Raw genomic sequence first — 12500 nt, forward strand, 5'->3', positions numbered from 1 at the left:
TTATTTTGTTGGTCAAAATTTAGCAAATTGACGCCAGGTTTTATGACTGCCCTTTTATTGATGATAAAATTACGTCATAACATGGTCAAAGTCCTCACATAACCCCGAGCGGGAAGGCCTATGTCTGGCTTATTTTTACTTTCGCGAGGACTCAACGACCCCAGAAAAACATTATCTGTGGTTACACTAGCCCTTTTACCCATGTGTTAATAGCGTCTGCCCATGGGCATGAACGTTTTTGTGTGTAACCGCTTTCCCTAGACCGAAACTGCTCTAGGGGTATTTCCATGGATACATCAAAACCAACAAAAGCACTTCAAATGACAGTTCGTGAACGGTTTATCTGCTCACTGAGGTGGCTTGGCCAATCATAAAGCAGAACCTAGCTAATACAGGAAATCGCCTGCAGTGCTCTGAGTTGACCTCTAATACGCTTATTTGTAGCGTATCAGAAAGTACGAGGTAACATGGCAGGGTTTCGTGCGTCACTGTGAGTATTTCTTTCTTTATTTTCATGAGTTTGCCCTTCAGACTGTCAGTTACGAAGTTGACTAAGTTATCTTTCTGTTTCTCTGTTTATAATTTGCAATGTCAGTGAACTCATATCTAAGTATATTTTACCCTGAGGGGAGTCTTCTACTGTGTAACCGCATCCCCAAGGGTAACATGAAACCTGAACGGAACCAAACCCAATCCATCCCCAAACCCAAGGTGTGTGTAACCACCGCTATTGATGAAATAATCTATTTATTGTTCATTTTGTTCAACATGTTTTTCCGTAACAAGTAGATTAAGTGTTGGTGCTAACGAGGGTCAACGAGGCACACGCTGTTTTTTTGTGTTTGATGTTGACCAAAAATTACCAACCATTCAATATTCATTTCTGTTGCACAAGGGATTTGGCATCATTCAAGTTGTTTGCTGCATGGTTTCAAGTTTTAATTTCCAGTTAGTGGTTTGTAGTCTGCAGCTGCAAGCTGAGCGATGTTGAGCGATTCTGAGTCGGAAGTGCTTTTGACTCAAAGCACTTTGGAGGTAGTATTGTGAAAACTGATACAGCCGAAATAAACTGAAAGAAAAGTTTCCACTGATCCAGTATTATCTAAGTCTGGCTTGAAACAACTGGGCCCTGGTGTTCCGTAAGACGTAACTATGGGATCCCAATTATATGCATTTGTCTGTCTGTTTATAGATTGATTGATTGATAGATTGATTGATTGATTGATGACATACCATTCCCTTCTCTTTGATGATAACTGGCATACATGTGACTCTTAGTCAAACAACGATAATGACAAAGCTAAGGAAGACCTGAATGAAGGGGTAGTTTCTAAAGAAACTGTGGTGCTGTGTCGGTGGGGAAGTAGTATACATAAATTTGGTTTTATCAACGGAGTTGATAATGTAAATTGGCCACCGTACAGAAGTAGACGTTTCGAGCGTTGGCCCATCGTCAGAGCGAATCGAGGGATTATGGGTTACGTGTAGTTTTTATAGTAGAATAGGAGCTACCCTATTGGTGGTAACATGGCAACGTGAAAAATAGGACTATGTTAGTTAAATGAACACCGTTCGTTAATACCGTGAGGGTTAAGGGTGCCGATTTGAAAGATGAATTTTTGTTCCAGATTCTTGCGGCTTTCCGTCGTAGCTAGATGTAGGGAAAGGCCGCAGATAGCCATGTGTTTTTTGGAGTGGTTAGGCAGATTAAAGTGTTCGCGGAATCGGTCACCTAGTCGTCTACCTGTCTCACCAATGTATAATTTATTGCATAACGTACAGGTTATGCAATAAATGACATTTGCGGAGGTACATGTGAAACGATCGGTGATCTTAACAGATCGCTTAGGTCCCGATATCTTGCTAGTGTTAAAAATGAAAAGACAAGTTTTGCATCGTGAGCGCGCGCATTTGAAAGTGCCGGGTTGCTCGTTAGTTTTGAGCGCGCTTCGAACTAAAAAGTTCCCTACGTTTTTGTCGCCTTTCCATCCTCATAATCACGCAGTCAAAAGCATTTTTCTTAGTAATTTTAAATTACTCCAAAATGATCCCGAGACTGGTAGAATCTTTTCGCAACCTCCACTTATTTCATTCAAACGCGACAAAAACGTGGGCAACTTTTTAGTTAGAAGCGCGCTCAAAACTAACGAGCAACCCGGCACTTTCAAATGCGCGCGCTCACGTTGCAAAAAAGTTCATTGGTGAGTCAGGTAGACGATTAGGTGACCGATTCCGCGAAGACCTTAATCTGCCTAACCACTCCAAAAAACACATGGCTATCTGCGCACTTTCCCTACATCTAGGTACGACGGAAAGCCGCAAGAATCTGGAACAAAAATTCATCTTTCAAATCGGCACCCTTAATCCTCACGGTATTAACGAACGCTTTTCATTTAACTAATATATTCCTATTTTTCACGTTGCCATGTTACCACCAATAGCGTAGCTCCTATTCTACTATAAAAACTACACGTAACCTATAATCCCTCGATTCCCTCTGACGAAGGGCCAACGCTCGAAACGTCAGCTTTTAGAATCTCTGTACGGTGGCCAATTTACATTATCAAATCCGTTGATAAAACCAAATTTTTGAAGACCTGAATGAGATCCTTCATTGGTGAAAATAGAAAATTGAAAGTAGTGGACCAGGAGAAGCAGCAAGGGTTTCTAGGTCTCCCTCAACTTTCCCCGCCCCCCCCCCCCCTTCCCCCCGACCCTCCTTCAATTCCCCACTCTAAAAGGACATTATGTTCAAAAAGCGTATCATCTGCTGGATTTTTCCCCCAAAAAACACTGAAATAATTGTTTGCCATCGGCACAACCATGTGTCAACCCAATTGAAGGTACAGGAGAATGTGAATGAGCTTATTGGAACGTTTTGGCAATATAACTTGCAAATGACTTCGCAATTGACATTTTGAGGGGTGGGGGGGAGGGGTTTGTTTCAAAGTGCTCCTTCACTTCTGATTAGGAGAATGGATTGTAGTGTTTTCATAAGTGTTGGTGTCAGGTTCTACCAGTAATAAGGACAGCGGACACATGTATGATAGGCATTATAAGACTGAATTTGCTTAGCCAGGAGATCAAGTTGACCTTATCTCCCCCACTTCTGTAAAGTTACATTTAACCCTGACAAGATCACAGAAAAGCATATAATTAATACTAGTTTGAAGTCATGGATGACAATCCTTGTGTCAGGATATTTATATTTTCGTTTGTCATCAGATCAAGGAACAGGACACAAGCTGGGCTATTAGAATGGAAAAGGCCAAAGTAAGTTTACAATGAAAATATACTGATTTTAGCAACACTGGTCTTTAAACAAGGTGGATTTTTACATGGAATGTAATCACCTTGTAGTCACATTACCTTTGACAGTGTTCAAATCTCCAGCCCCAGACTGAAACTTAAGAATACTAGTGTGTGGAGGAAACCAGTCCCTTCATTGCAGACTCCCACAGCAGCATAAAAGTAACATTTTCATTGTTTTAATTTAATCCTGCTAAAAGGGAGACCATGGACGCATTGATTGATTGATTGACACATTTATTCTCTTGTTCTTAACTCTGTTGTTTATTAAGTAGTCCAAGCAGTTTTTTTTCCGATCTTTATCAAGATAGTGCTTCTATTCTTTTCATTCGCACTGTCTGAGGGCTTGAAATTCTAAACTGGCACCCGTCGACTTTTACCACATAGTCATGTTGAAACATTTATGTACGTTGCAAGAATAAGTATTCTACAAAACAGTGGTTCAGGTCAGTTTTGTAAACTTTGAAACTTCAAACTGTTTGCTTCAGTGTTTTTTTTTTGTTCCCCACATTTGTGGGCTATCTCATTTACGGACTCCAAATGAAGGTTCCACGGGCGTCCACTGTATGAAGACATTGGAGAGATAACTCTGTGTTAATTTTCTTCATTTTTTTTTTCACTAGGTATCTCGAAGTGCTCTTCACAGGGCGTCAATCAATGGACAATATGAGGAGGTCAACATGCACCTGAAGAATGGTGCAAATGTTGATGAAAGAGATCAGGTTCTGCAAGAGATTTGTATTAGTATCTTATTGTATTAGTATCTTATTAAAATTCTGCATTGCCCACTGAATAAATATACTATGTAGCCCACGTTTTCTTAGCCCTTTGTACCTTGGTTAGAACATACATATATGTATTCAATGAAAGACGGTCAGAAAGGGTAACACTTGACAGTATTAAAACTTACAATCCATGGTCCTGATCTTCCTTTAATTTTTACACCAGTTTGCTAGTGAGATCATAAAAGAAGTGAATGTGGGTGAAGCGCAATGTTGCTTAGCATCACATTCAGCCAGTGCTGGACACCAGAATTTATATCTTGGTTTTACATTGTTTTCTTTCCCCAGTTTTTGTTAACACCGCTGCACCTTGCCTGTTGGTATGGACATCAATCTGTAGTCAAGCTCTTGCTAGATCATAATGCAGATGTCAATGCCTTAGACAGGGTAAGAAGGAAGAGAAGAGTTGAATCCCAGTTGATGTTCCTCTTAGCCTATTGCTTCTAATTTTCACTAAGTGCCACAATGACACATAAGAACGTTATTTTAAGTATAAAAGTTGTTGTCGTATTAGTGACCATTAGCGGCAGTAAACTTACAGATGTGAGCATATTTAGTGAGTCTTCAGTTGATCTTCAATGCACCCTTAGACCATTTCCCGTTAACTTTGGATGAGGCTTAGTATGATTGGAAGGATATAAAAAAAATTATACAGATAGGAGGGTCTTATCCGATGAGGTCGTAAGCTTTAATGTGTTCTTAGCTCTTTCAAAAGTTCGCAGGTTCGGTGATATGATGGTATCGTTCATGTCACCATTATTAGAGGAATGAAGAATATTTACATGTATAGTATCGAGTGAACCCTGCCACTGCAGTTCTCAAATAATGCAAATGCATATAATAATTATTAAAAGGAAGACAAGAGTGAATAAAACCACTCAAGTGGCGGATGAACCTCTCTTTCTCTTCTTAGTTTCAGAGCACTCCGCTGCAAAAAGCTGAATGCTGCAATCATCAGTCAATAATTCAGCTGCTCCTGGACCACAATGCAAAACCAAGTCTTCAGCAACCAGTAAGTTATTTAAAATTTGTCCGTCTTGCAAGAAATACTTAGGCAATAAGACGTTAACGTAAATTTTGTGCGGAATTCATTTACTGTCTTGATCTTTGTTGTTGTGGTTTTTTTAGGGGGATGGGGGTGGGGTGGAGTAGGGCAAGCAATGCCAAGTAAGCTTCAATAAATAAATTTAGTGCACTAAATTCCATAAATGCGCTTTGTATTCCACTTGTGCATTTTTATCGTCAGGCCTTATTGTCAGTGTAGGGCGTATTAGATGTAAGAGACTTGTTTTTCCTCTATATTCACGACTCGTACACATCAATGAGTGCGCAGCTCGAGCTGAGAACCTGATTGTTTAATGCTGTCTAAATAACGTACAAAACTAAGGCGCACCAACCTCTGGGGGAGAGAGGTGATTACAAGATAACAGAATCTTAAAGTACATGTAAGCAATTTTTTAGCAACAATATTAATCTCCCTGCCAAAAGCAGGCATGTTTTACCGTTCACACGTCAGAATTTCGCTTCTCATCTGCCGGACAAGGTGCGCGAAGTTATCAAAACTAGCAGCCATTTGGACCCAAAACCGTGATGGAGAGGGATGGGTCTATTCACGATTTTACATCACAAACTGCTTTGCAATGTAACAGAAGTGCTAAGCAGTGTGTGACATAAAATCAAGAATAGAGGTTTTGCACGGCAGCCATGTTGCATGGTAGGAACAATAGATTCTTTTTCCTATGAGAACAAATGTTCTTTCTAATGCAAAACATTTTCATTTTTCCTGCCATGCAACATGGCTGCCGTGCAAAACCTCTATAGACCCATGCCTCTCACATCACGATTATGCGTCCAAATTACTGCTAGTTCTGTCAAGTTTCTGTGGCTTGTGCGGCGCAGAAAAAAAGCGAAATTCTGGGTAACAATGCTGACATTTTCATTTTCATTCATTTCATTTATTTATTTGCCAGAAAAAAAAAGAAAGAAAGAAAATAAATTTTGACTTCACTACCCAATCAGACACACAACACAACTAACTCAATCACAACCCAAGTGTGTAGATACTGAGGCATGTAGGACAGCAATGGCCACAAGCCGGGTTAATTTTGTTTGCCGTATGCACACAAACTCCGCTCCCAAATAACAATATGTTAGCATACTTAATGGTACTGATCTACTTAAAACTTTTTAAAGGAAAGGTACACTGGGCACCTGCCCGATACGAAATCCCAAAACCCCGCGGGAATCAGGGAATGTATTCTCCAAACCCTGTGGAAGTGCCACTACACTATGGAGGCTAAGGAGAAAAGTGAACAAAAAAGTTGGCGAAGGAAGCTGAACCTAGACTGATTCAAATCCCTAACGGTTCACTACTCGTAACGACAAAATACTCATAATCCCCACCAGACAACCAGACCCAGTCCTCTGGTCCGTGCCAGCAAAATATCTATTTCTGCCAATTTCGCAGGCTACAACTGTCAGAAATATCATTTTTAAATACATTGCACATAGGTATAAAGTTAAAGGATCTGAAGTAACATTTATTACACAAAATAAAACAGATTTTTGTCCCGGCGAGGAAAGAAAACATAGGGGCTTATAATACCATGAGCTCCCTCCTTAACTTACGACTATAAATGAAATACAAGAGCGACAAAATTCAGATTGAATTATGAATTAAGATGAAAAGGGAGATTCATATAAGGAACGAAAAATATGTGAGTTTAGGTGCATTTTAATCAATTCGAGAGCTGAGATGAGTACATTACAGCAGTCTAACGTTAACACGGTACATTACCAGTCCCTTGTATCCTACAACTGTAACAGTTAAAAATCCTCGTTGCGTTGACCAAAGACGCCAAATAAGAAGATCAGAGTCGGTTTGTTAATGCTCGACCTTACCTTTGCAGAAAATGAATAGAAAAATTACAAGAAACGACTCAGTAAGATTGTCTACTTCTTAACGAGACTACACTTCTGGTTAGCAAATGGGCCCTTTGCAGCTGGCGATCACATGGTACAAAAGTCGCCATATTGGAGAGCAAGTTGCACACAGGAACACCTAAAAGAAAGCAAATTCATTTAAATTTTCTTTGTTTTAGATGTCCCAGTGCGCAATTTGCTCTCCAGTATGTACCACGTGATCGCCAGCTGCAAAGGCCCCATTGTACTGCTGTACACGGGTTAGCAACTTGCCAGCTTGAATGGGTCAAAACAACTGAAAAACTCTTTAATTAAGGTGGCTTGTGCGAATAAGACTTAAAGAGGTAAATATCATTTAGTGGTTTAGCTCGCAGATACAACATTTCTAACAACCCACTGACAAAATATGAAATATATTTATGGCACAAAGAGCTATTTGTATTTAATATTTGGCAACTTTATGAAGACACTGTCTACAAACTTGAAAACATTGCCGAGTTTTTTCAAGGTTCAATCCATTTATAACACCCGTGTTGAAATAACGTGTGCGTAATGTGTGCTACAGGAACAACACTGCGTGCCAAGTGGGCAAACATGCGTTGCATACCAATAAGAAAATATTTACATTCTATGCCACTGCCACTTGCAGTTTAGTTTTGCCGAATGTAAATACGTCAGTTAAATACGAAAAATGTAAACTGGTTTTTCAACTAAACTCAAACCATTTTTTAACTGAAATGAAATGGAGATGGTCAACTGAGATGTATAATGTCCCAAAGGAAGAAGAGGGGGCTTTTATAAAGTCAAATTCAAAGGGAAGGTATGCATGGGCCTCGTTATCCATGGCGGAAGGCTGTCGTTACGAAGTTAATTGATATTTGACACGTTTTGTTGCAGCTCAGTCTCAGGACATTTACAAAAAGGGCTTTTTTGCGTACGGACAGCCATTCAGGGTTTAATCTACTACAGGCAGCTGTCTTACAGGGAGACTATGACAGTGTTTATAAAGCAAGTACCTATCTAGAGAACTTTGTGGAAGAGATGAAATCTCAAACAATAAGTTATAACGCGTCCATTTTCCGTGGCAAATCAGCAGTTGATATTCTATCAGCCCTTGATTGCAGAAAACCAGGTCATGCTGATATTGAAAAACTGTACCAAAGATTGGTTGAGATTGATGAAACACTAAATGAGCTGCACTCGTGCGCCAAGAGCGGTGATGTAGAAAAGGTGATTGAGCTCGTTTTGAATGATGGTATTGATGTCAATGTCGCTGCAAAGAGCACCATCACACCATTGCTGTGGGCGAGCGGGATGTCCTCTGGTGTGTTAATCAAGACCCTGATTGATCTTGGGGCAGACGTAAATGCTGAAACAGCCCCAGGTAAACAGGGACCTTTGCTTTTTGCAGCTTCTAGCAATAATTATGTGGTGACTGGACTGCTTTTGGAGAATGGAGCTGATGTGAATATTCAGGACAATGAGGAAAATTCACCGCTGTTGTTGTCTGTTCGTCAAGGCTTCTTCAGCATTTCACAGTTGCTTGTTAATGCTGGATTTCACACCAAACTGAGAAGCAAGGCAGGAGAAACACTTCTTTATAAAGCAGTCACCCAAAAGGACGTACCTCTCGTCACGCTATTGCTTGAAAACAAGGCGCTTGTGAATTTTGCAAACAAGTCGGGAGAAACCCCTCTTCATAAAGCAGTCACCCAAAAGGACGTACCTCTCGTCAAGCTATTGCTTGAAAACAAGGCGCTTGTGAATTTTGTAGACAAGTCAGGAGAAACCCCTCTTCATAAAGCAGTCACCCAAAAGGACGTACCTCTCGTCAAGCTATTGCTTGAAAACAAGGCGCTTGTGAATTTTGTAGACAAGTCAGGAGAAACCCCTCTTCATAAAGCAGTCACCCAAAAGGACGTACCTCTCGTCAAGCTATTGCTTAAAAACAAGGCGCTTGTGAATTTTGTAGACCAGTTGGGAGAAACCCCTCTTCATAAAGCAGTCACCCAAAAGGACGTACCTCTCGTCAAGCTATTGCTTGAAAACAAGGCGCTTGTGAATTTTGTAGACCAGTCGGGAGAAACCCCTCTTCATAAAGCAGTCACCCAAAAGGACGTACCTCTCGTCAAGCTATTGCTTAAAAACAAGGCGCTTGTGAATTTTGTAGACCAGTTGGGAGAAACCCCTCTTCATAAAGCAGTCACCCAAAAGGACGTACCTCTCGTCAAGCTATTGCTTAAAAACAAGGCGCTTGTGAATTTTGTAGACCAGTCGGGACAAACCCCGCTTCATAAAGCAGTCACCCAAAAGGACGTACCGCTCGTCAAGCTATTGCTTGAAAACAAGGCGATTGTGAATTTTCCAGGCGGGGCCGAGGGAAATACTCCTCTTCATCTATGCGCTCTCTATGGATTTTCTGACATTTCACAGTTGTTGATTAAATCCGGATGCAATATAAACCTGAGGAACTACAGTGGAGAGACCCCTCGTGAGATTCAGCAGAGATTTCCCCTCGGACGGGTCACTAAAGGAAAAGAAGTATCATGGTTTGAGCCGATGAAGACAATAGTCGAGCCCAAAACAAGTCAGCGGAGATTTCCCCTCAGACGGGGGCGGGTCACTAAAATGGAAGAAGTATCACGGGTTGAGCCGGTAAAAACATTACATGATGTCGAGCCCAAACCTTCTCTACTACGTTGGGACGGCGACAAAAGCTTAGAAGAGGTTGTGCGAAAGGTTGAAGAGAGATTTCCCCTCAAACGGCCAAGCCGGCGGGTCACTAAAATGGAAGAAGTATCACGGGTTGAGCCGGTAAAAACATTACATGATGTCGAGCCCAAACCTTCTCTACTACGTTGGGACGGCGACAAAAGCTTAGAAGAGGTTGTGCGAAAGGTTGAAGAGAAATGGCAGCGCGCAGAGGTCTTAATAAAGAAGCAACAAGAGTTATCTTTACGCAAGGAAGAGTCACAAGCTCGAGTTACACAACAACCGGAAATGACTAAGGAACGGACGGGTCACTAAAGGAAAAGAAGTATCATGGGTTGAGCCGATGAATTCATTACATGATGTCGAGCCCAAAACTTCTACTACGTTGGGACAGCGACAAAAGCTTAGAAAGGCTGAAGACAATTGAAATGACTAAAGAAGCCAAAAAAAAAGAAAAAACAAGGTGCAAGCTAATGTGAATTTGCGTCACGGAATGAGCATACTTGTGATCATTTTACCAAGAAAGAGACTTTTTTGTCACTTTTTTAACAATGCTAATTTCGAGGGTTGAAATATATGGATTGGACATATTCGCTGATAACTTTATCTCAAATTCATCGGAAATGTATGTCTTAGTCTTACAGAGCTTCGTCCTGAAACAAGGTGCCACATCAAGCAGCTGAGAAATTTGGTTTGGCCTATGCGCTCTTTCAGGTACACATAGAATACTAAAGCCACAGATTAGATTGGTTGAAGAAAACAATGGACACAAAACGAACAAACATCAGATATAGTAGACCCTAACCTTCAACTCAATGGCACGAATACCAACCCATTGGAATTAGGGGTCATAAATAGCTGTGTGGTTTCTGGAAACGAAATGGTGTGGAATACTTTGTCCCTCGATCATTTAATGGCCCTGCGCCGCCTTTGAGTCAAATAGGGAGACGTTACAATCATCAACCGCACAGCCACTCTGAACGTTCAAGGAAACTGTTTAAAATATATAGGTGGCATAGATTTATGCTATTTCATTAACTTCTGAGACCCGACTGAAGTTAATCCTTAACTTTGAGAACAAAGATGCATTTAATGCGCTGTAGTATTTTCTGCCCATTTGTCTGTCTGCCGTTAATATTCTTCTCGCTCTACACTGATGCACGTTTACATGTAGACTTTCGAAAAGTCCTTCGTCTAGATACGCGCGGAACGAAGGACTTTTCATACTTGATTGGCGCCAATTTAGCGACCCAAAACCGGGTCGCTGAGCTAGGCCAATCAGAGTAGTCCTCGTGGACCCCAGGGGATAGAGTTGTCAATCAAAATTTGCCACACGCAGTGAAGCGTGATTTTCAAACTTGCTACTAAGGCTACCGGATATTCCAAATTACGCGACCATCAGAGGAAAATAATTGAAGAATATCTGTCTTGCATAGATCTGTTTGTGTCTTCTCCAACCGGAGCTGGGACAAGTCTGACCTTTGAACTAGTCCCGTACGCTTTTGGTCGTTCACTTGGAGCGGGTGGCAATGCTATCGTCTTCGTAATTCTTCCACTGATTTGAGATAAACTAAGTATAAAGCCAGGATCCGAGCCAGGATCCGAGCCAGGATCCAAGCCAGGATCCGAGCCAGGATCCGAGCCAGGATCCGAGCTACGATCCGAGCTAGGATCCTCCCTTTGTGCGCCCAGACTGTTTGCGCCTTTAGTTTTTCCCGCCATTTTGATCACGTGATTTGGTTCTTCTTTATATCAAGATGGAGGCAAGTAGAGGTGAGCCTTTGCAAATCGCTGTTGTTTAAGTTGAATGGCCCTTTTGTTTGCTGTTTAGTGTTGCAGTTTTGCAGCAGAAAGGCAATTAAATGCTTTTCTATGTTTCAGACGAAAGTGAATTCGAATCTCCTTTCAGAGCTGGCTCACAGCAGGTAGTAGCAATAACCTCAGAAGAAAAAGAAAACCACGATACAAGACGCCATCTTTATTTTCGATGTTGCTATTAAAAAATCCTCTCCCCTACTCCCTAGAATATGCGAAGGACCAAAGAAATCGATGGGGAGTGAGCAGGAAGCAATTTCTTAGTATTTTCAAAGGGGCCACTTACCTCACCTACCCTGCAAGGGAGTTCATATACGCCCCAGCTATCCCTACAGGAAGTTAACGAAAATATTCCATCAGGAACTTGCATTTTACTTACTCGAAGTATCTTGCCCAATATTCTACTTCGTACTAAAAACGATAAGCATAAACAAAGAGTGTTTAGAGGTTCAGAACATAAATGCACATACCTCTATCCCGATCTTGGGACGAACAACGGGCATAAAAGGCAAGTGTCGACTTGAATAAATATATAAACTTGGGTGCTATCAAAAAAATCAAGAGTTCGCTTCCTACGAGTTACTCCACATGACTTGTGACGTGAATTATATTTTTAGTCCAGGGCCCCTCTCAATACCATCCTCGTTGCTGAATGGGCCACCCTGGCGAAATAAATTTACTTTATCTTACCTTACCTTACAGAAGCAGAAACACAAACAAGGAAACCTGGTTATGTGACATGTCATGTTCGAAATAGCGGAAAAAGATCATTGTAGCTCGAATCCTGGCTAGAATCCTGGCTAGAATCCTGGCTAGGATCCTAGCTCGGATCCTGGCTCGGATCCTACCTCGGATCCTGGCTCGAATCCTAGCTCAGATCCTGGCTCGGATCCTAGCTCGGATCCTGGCTCGGATCCTGGCTCGAAGTTTAGGTATCCTCCACTGATTTCACTCACGAAA

At 41.4% G+C, this 12500-nt stretch overlaps 1 protein-coding gene across 1 annotated transcript in view; it reads left to right on the top strand.

The window, feature by feature from the left end:
- Nucleotides 1-11281, top strand: part of LOC138013856 (serine/threonine-protein phosphatase 6 regulatory ankyrin repeat subunit B-like) — a 14316-nt gene extending 3035 nt beyond the window's left edge. The window contains exons 3-6 of the mRNA XM_068860905.1: nucleotides 3933-4031; nucleotides 4380-4478; nucleotides 5005-5103; nucleotides 7911-11281. Of these exons, the coding sequence (XP_068717006.1) occupies nucleotides 3933-4031; nucleotides 4380-4478; nucleotides 5005-5103; nucleotides 7911-10040 (2427 nt within the window). The 3' untranslated portion in view covers nucleotides 10041-11281. The remainder of the gene's footprint in view (nucleotides 1-3932; nucleotides 4032-4379; nucleotides 4479-5004; nucleotides 5104-7910) is intronic.
- Nucleotides 11282-12500: the final 1219 nt, after the last annotated feature.

The sequence above is a fragment of the Montipora capricornis genome, chromosome 1 (genome assembly GCF_036669925.1).
Source record: "Montipora capricornis isolate CH-2021 chromosome 1, ASM3666992v2, whole genome shotgun sequence".
Lineage (NCBI taxonomy): Eukaryota > Metazoa > Cnidaria > Anthozoa > Scleractinia > Acroporidae > Montipora > Montipora capricornis.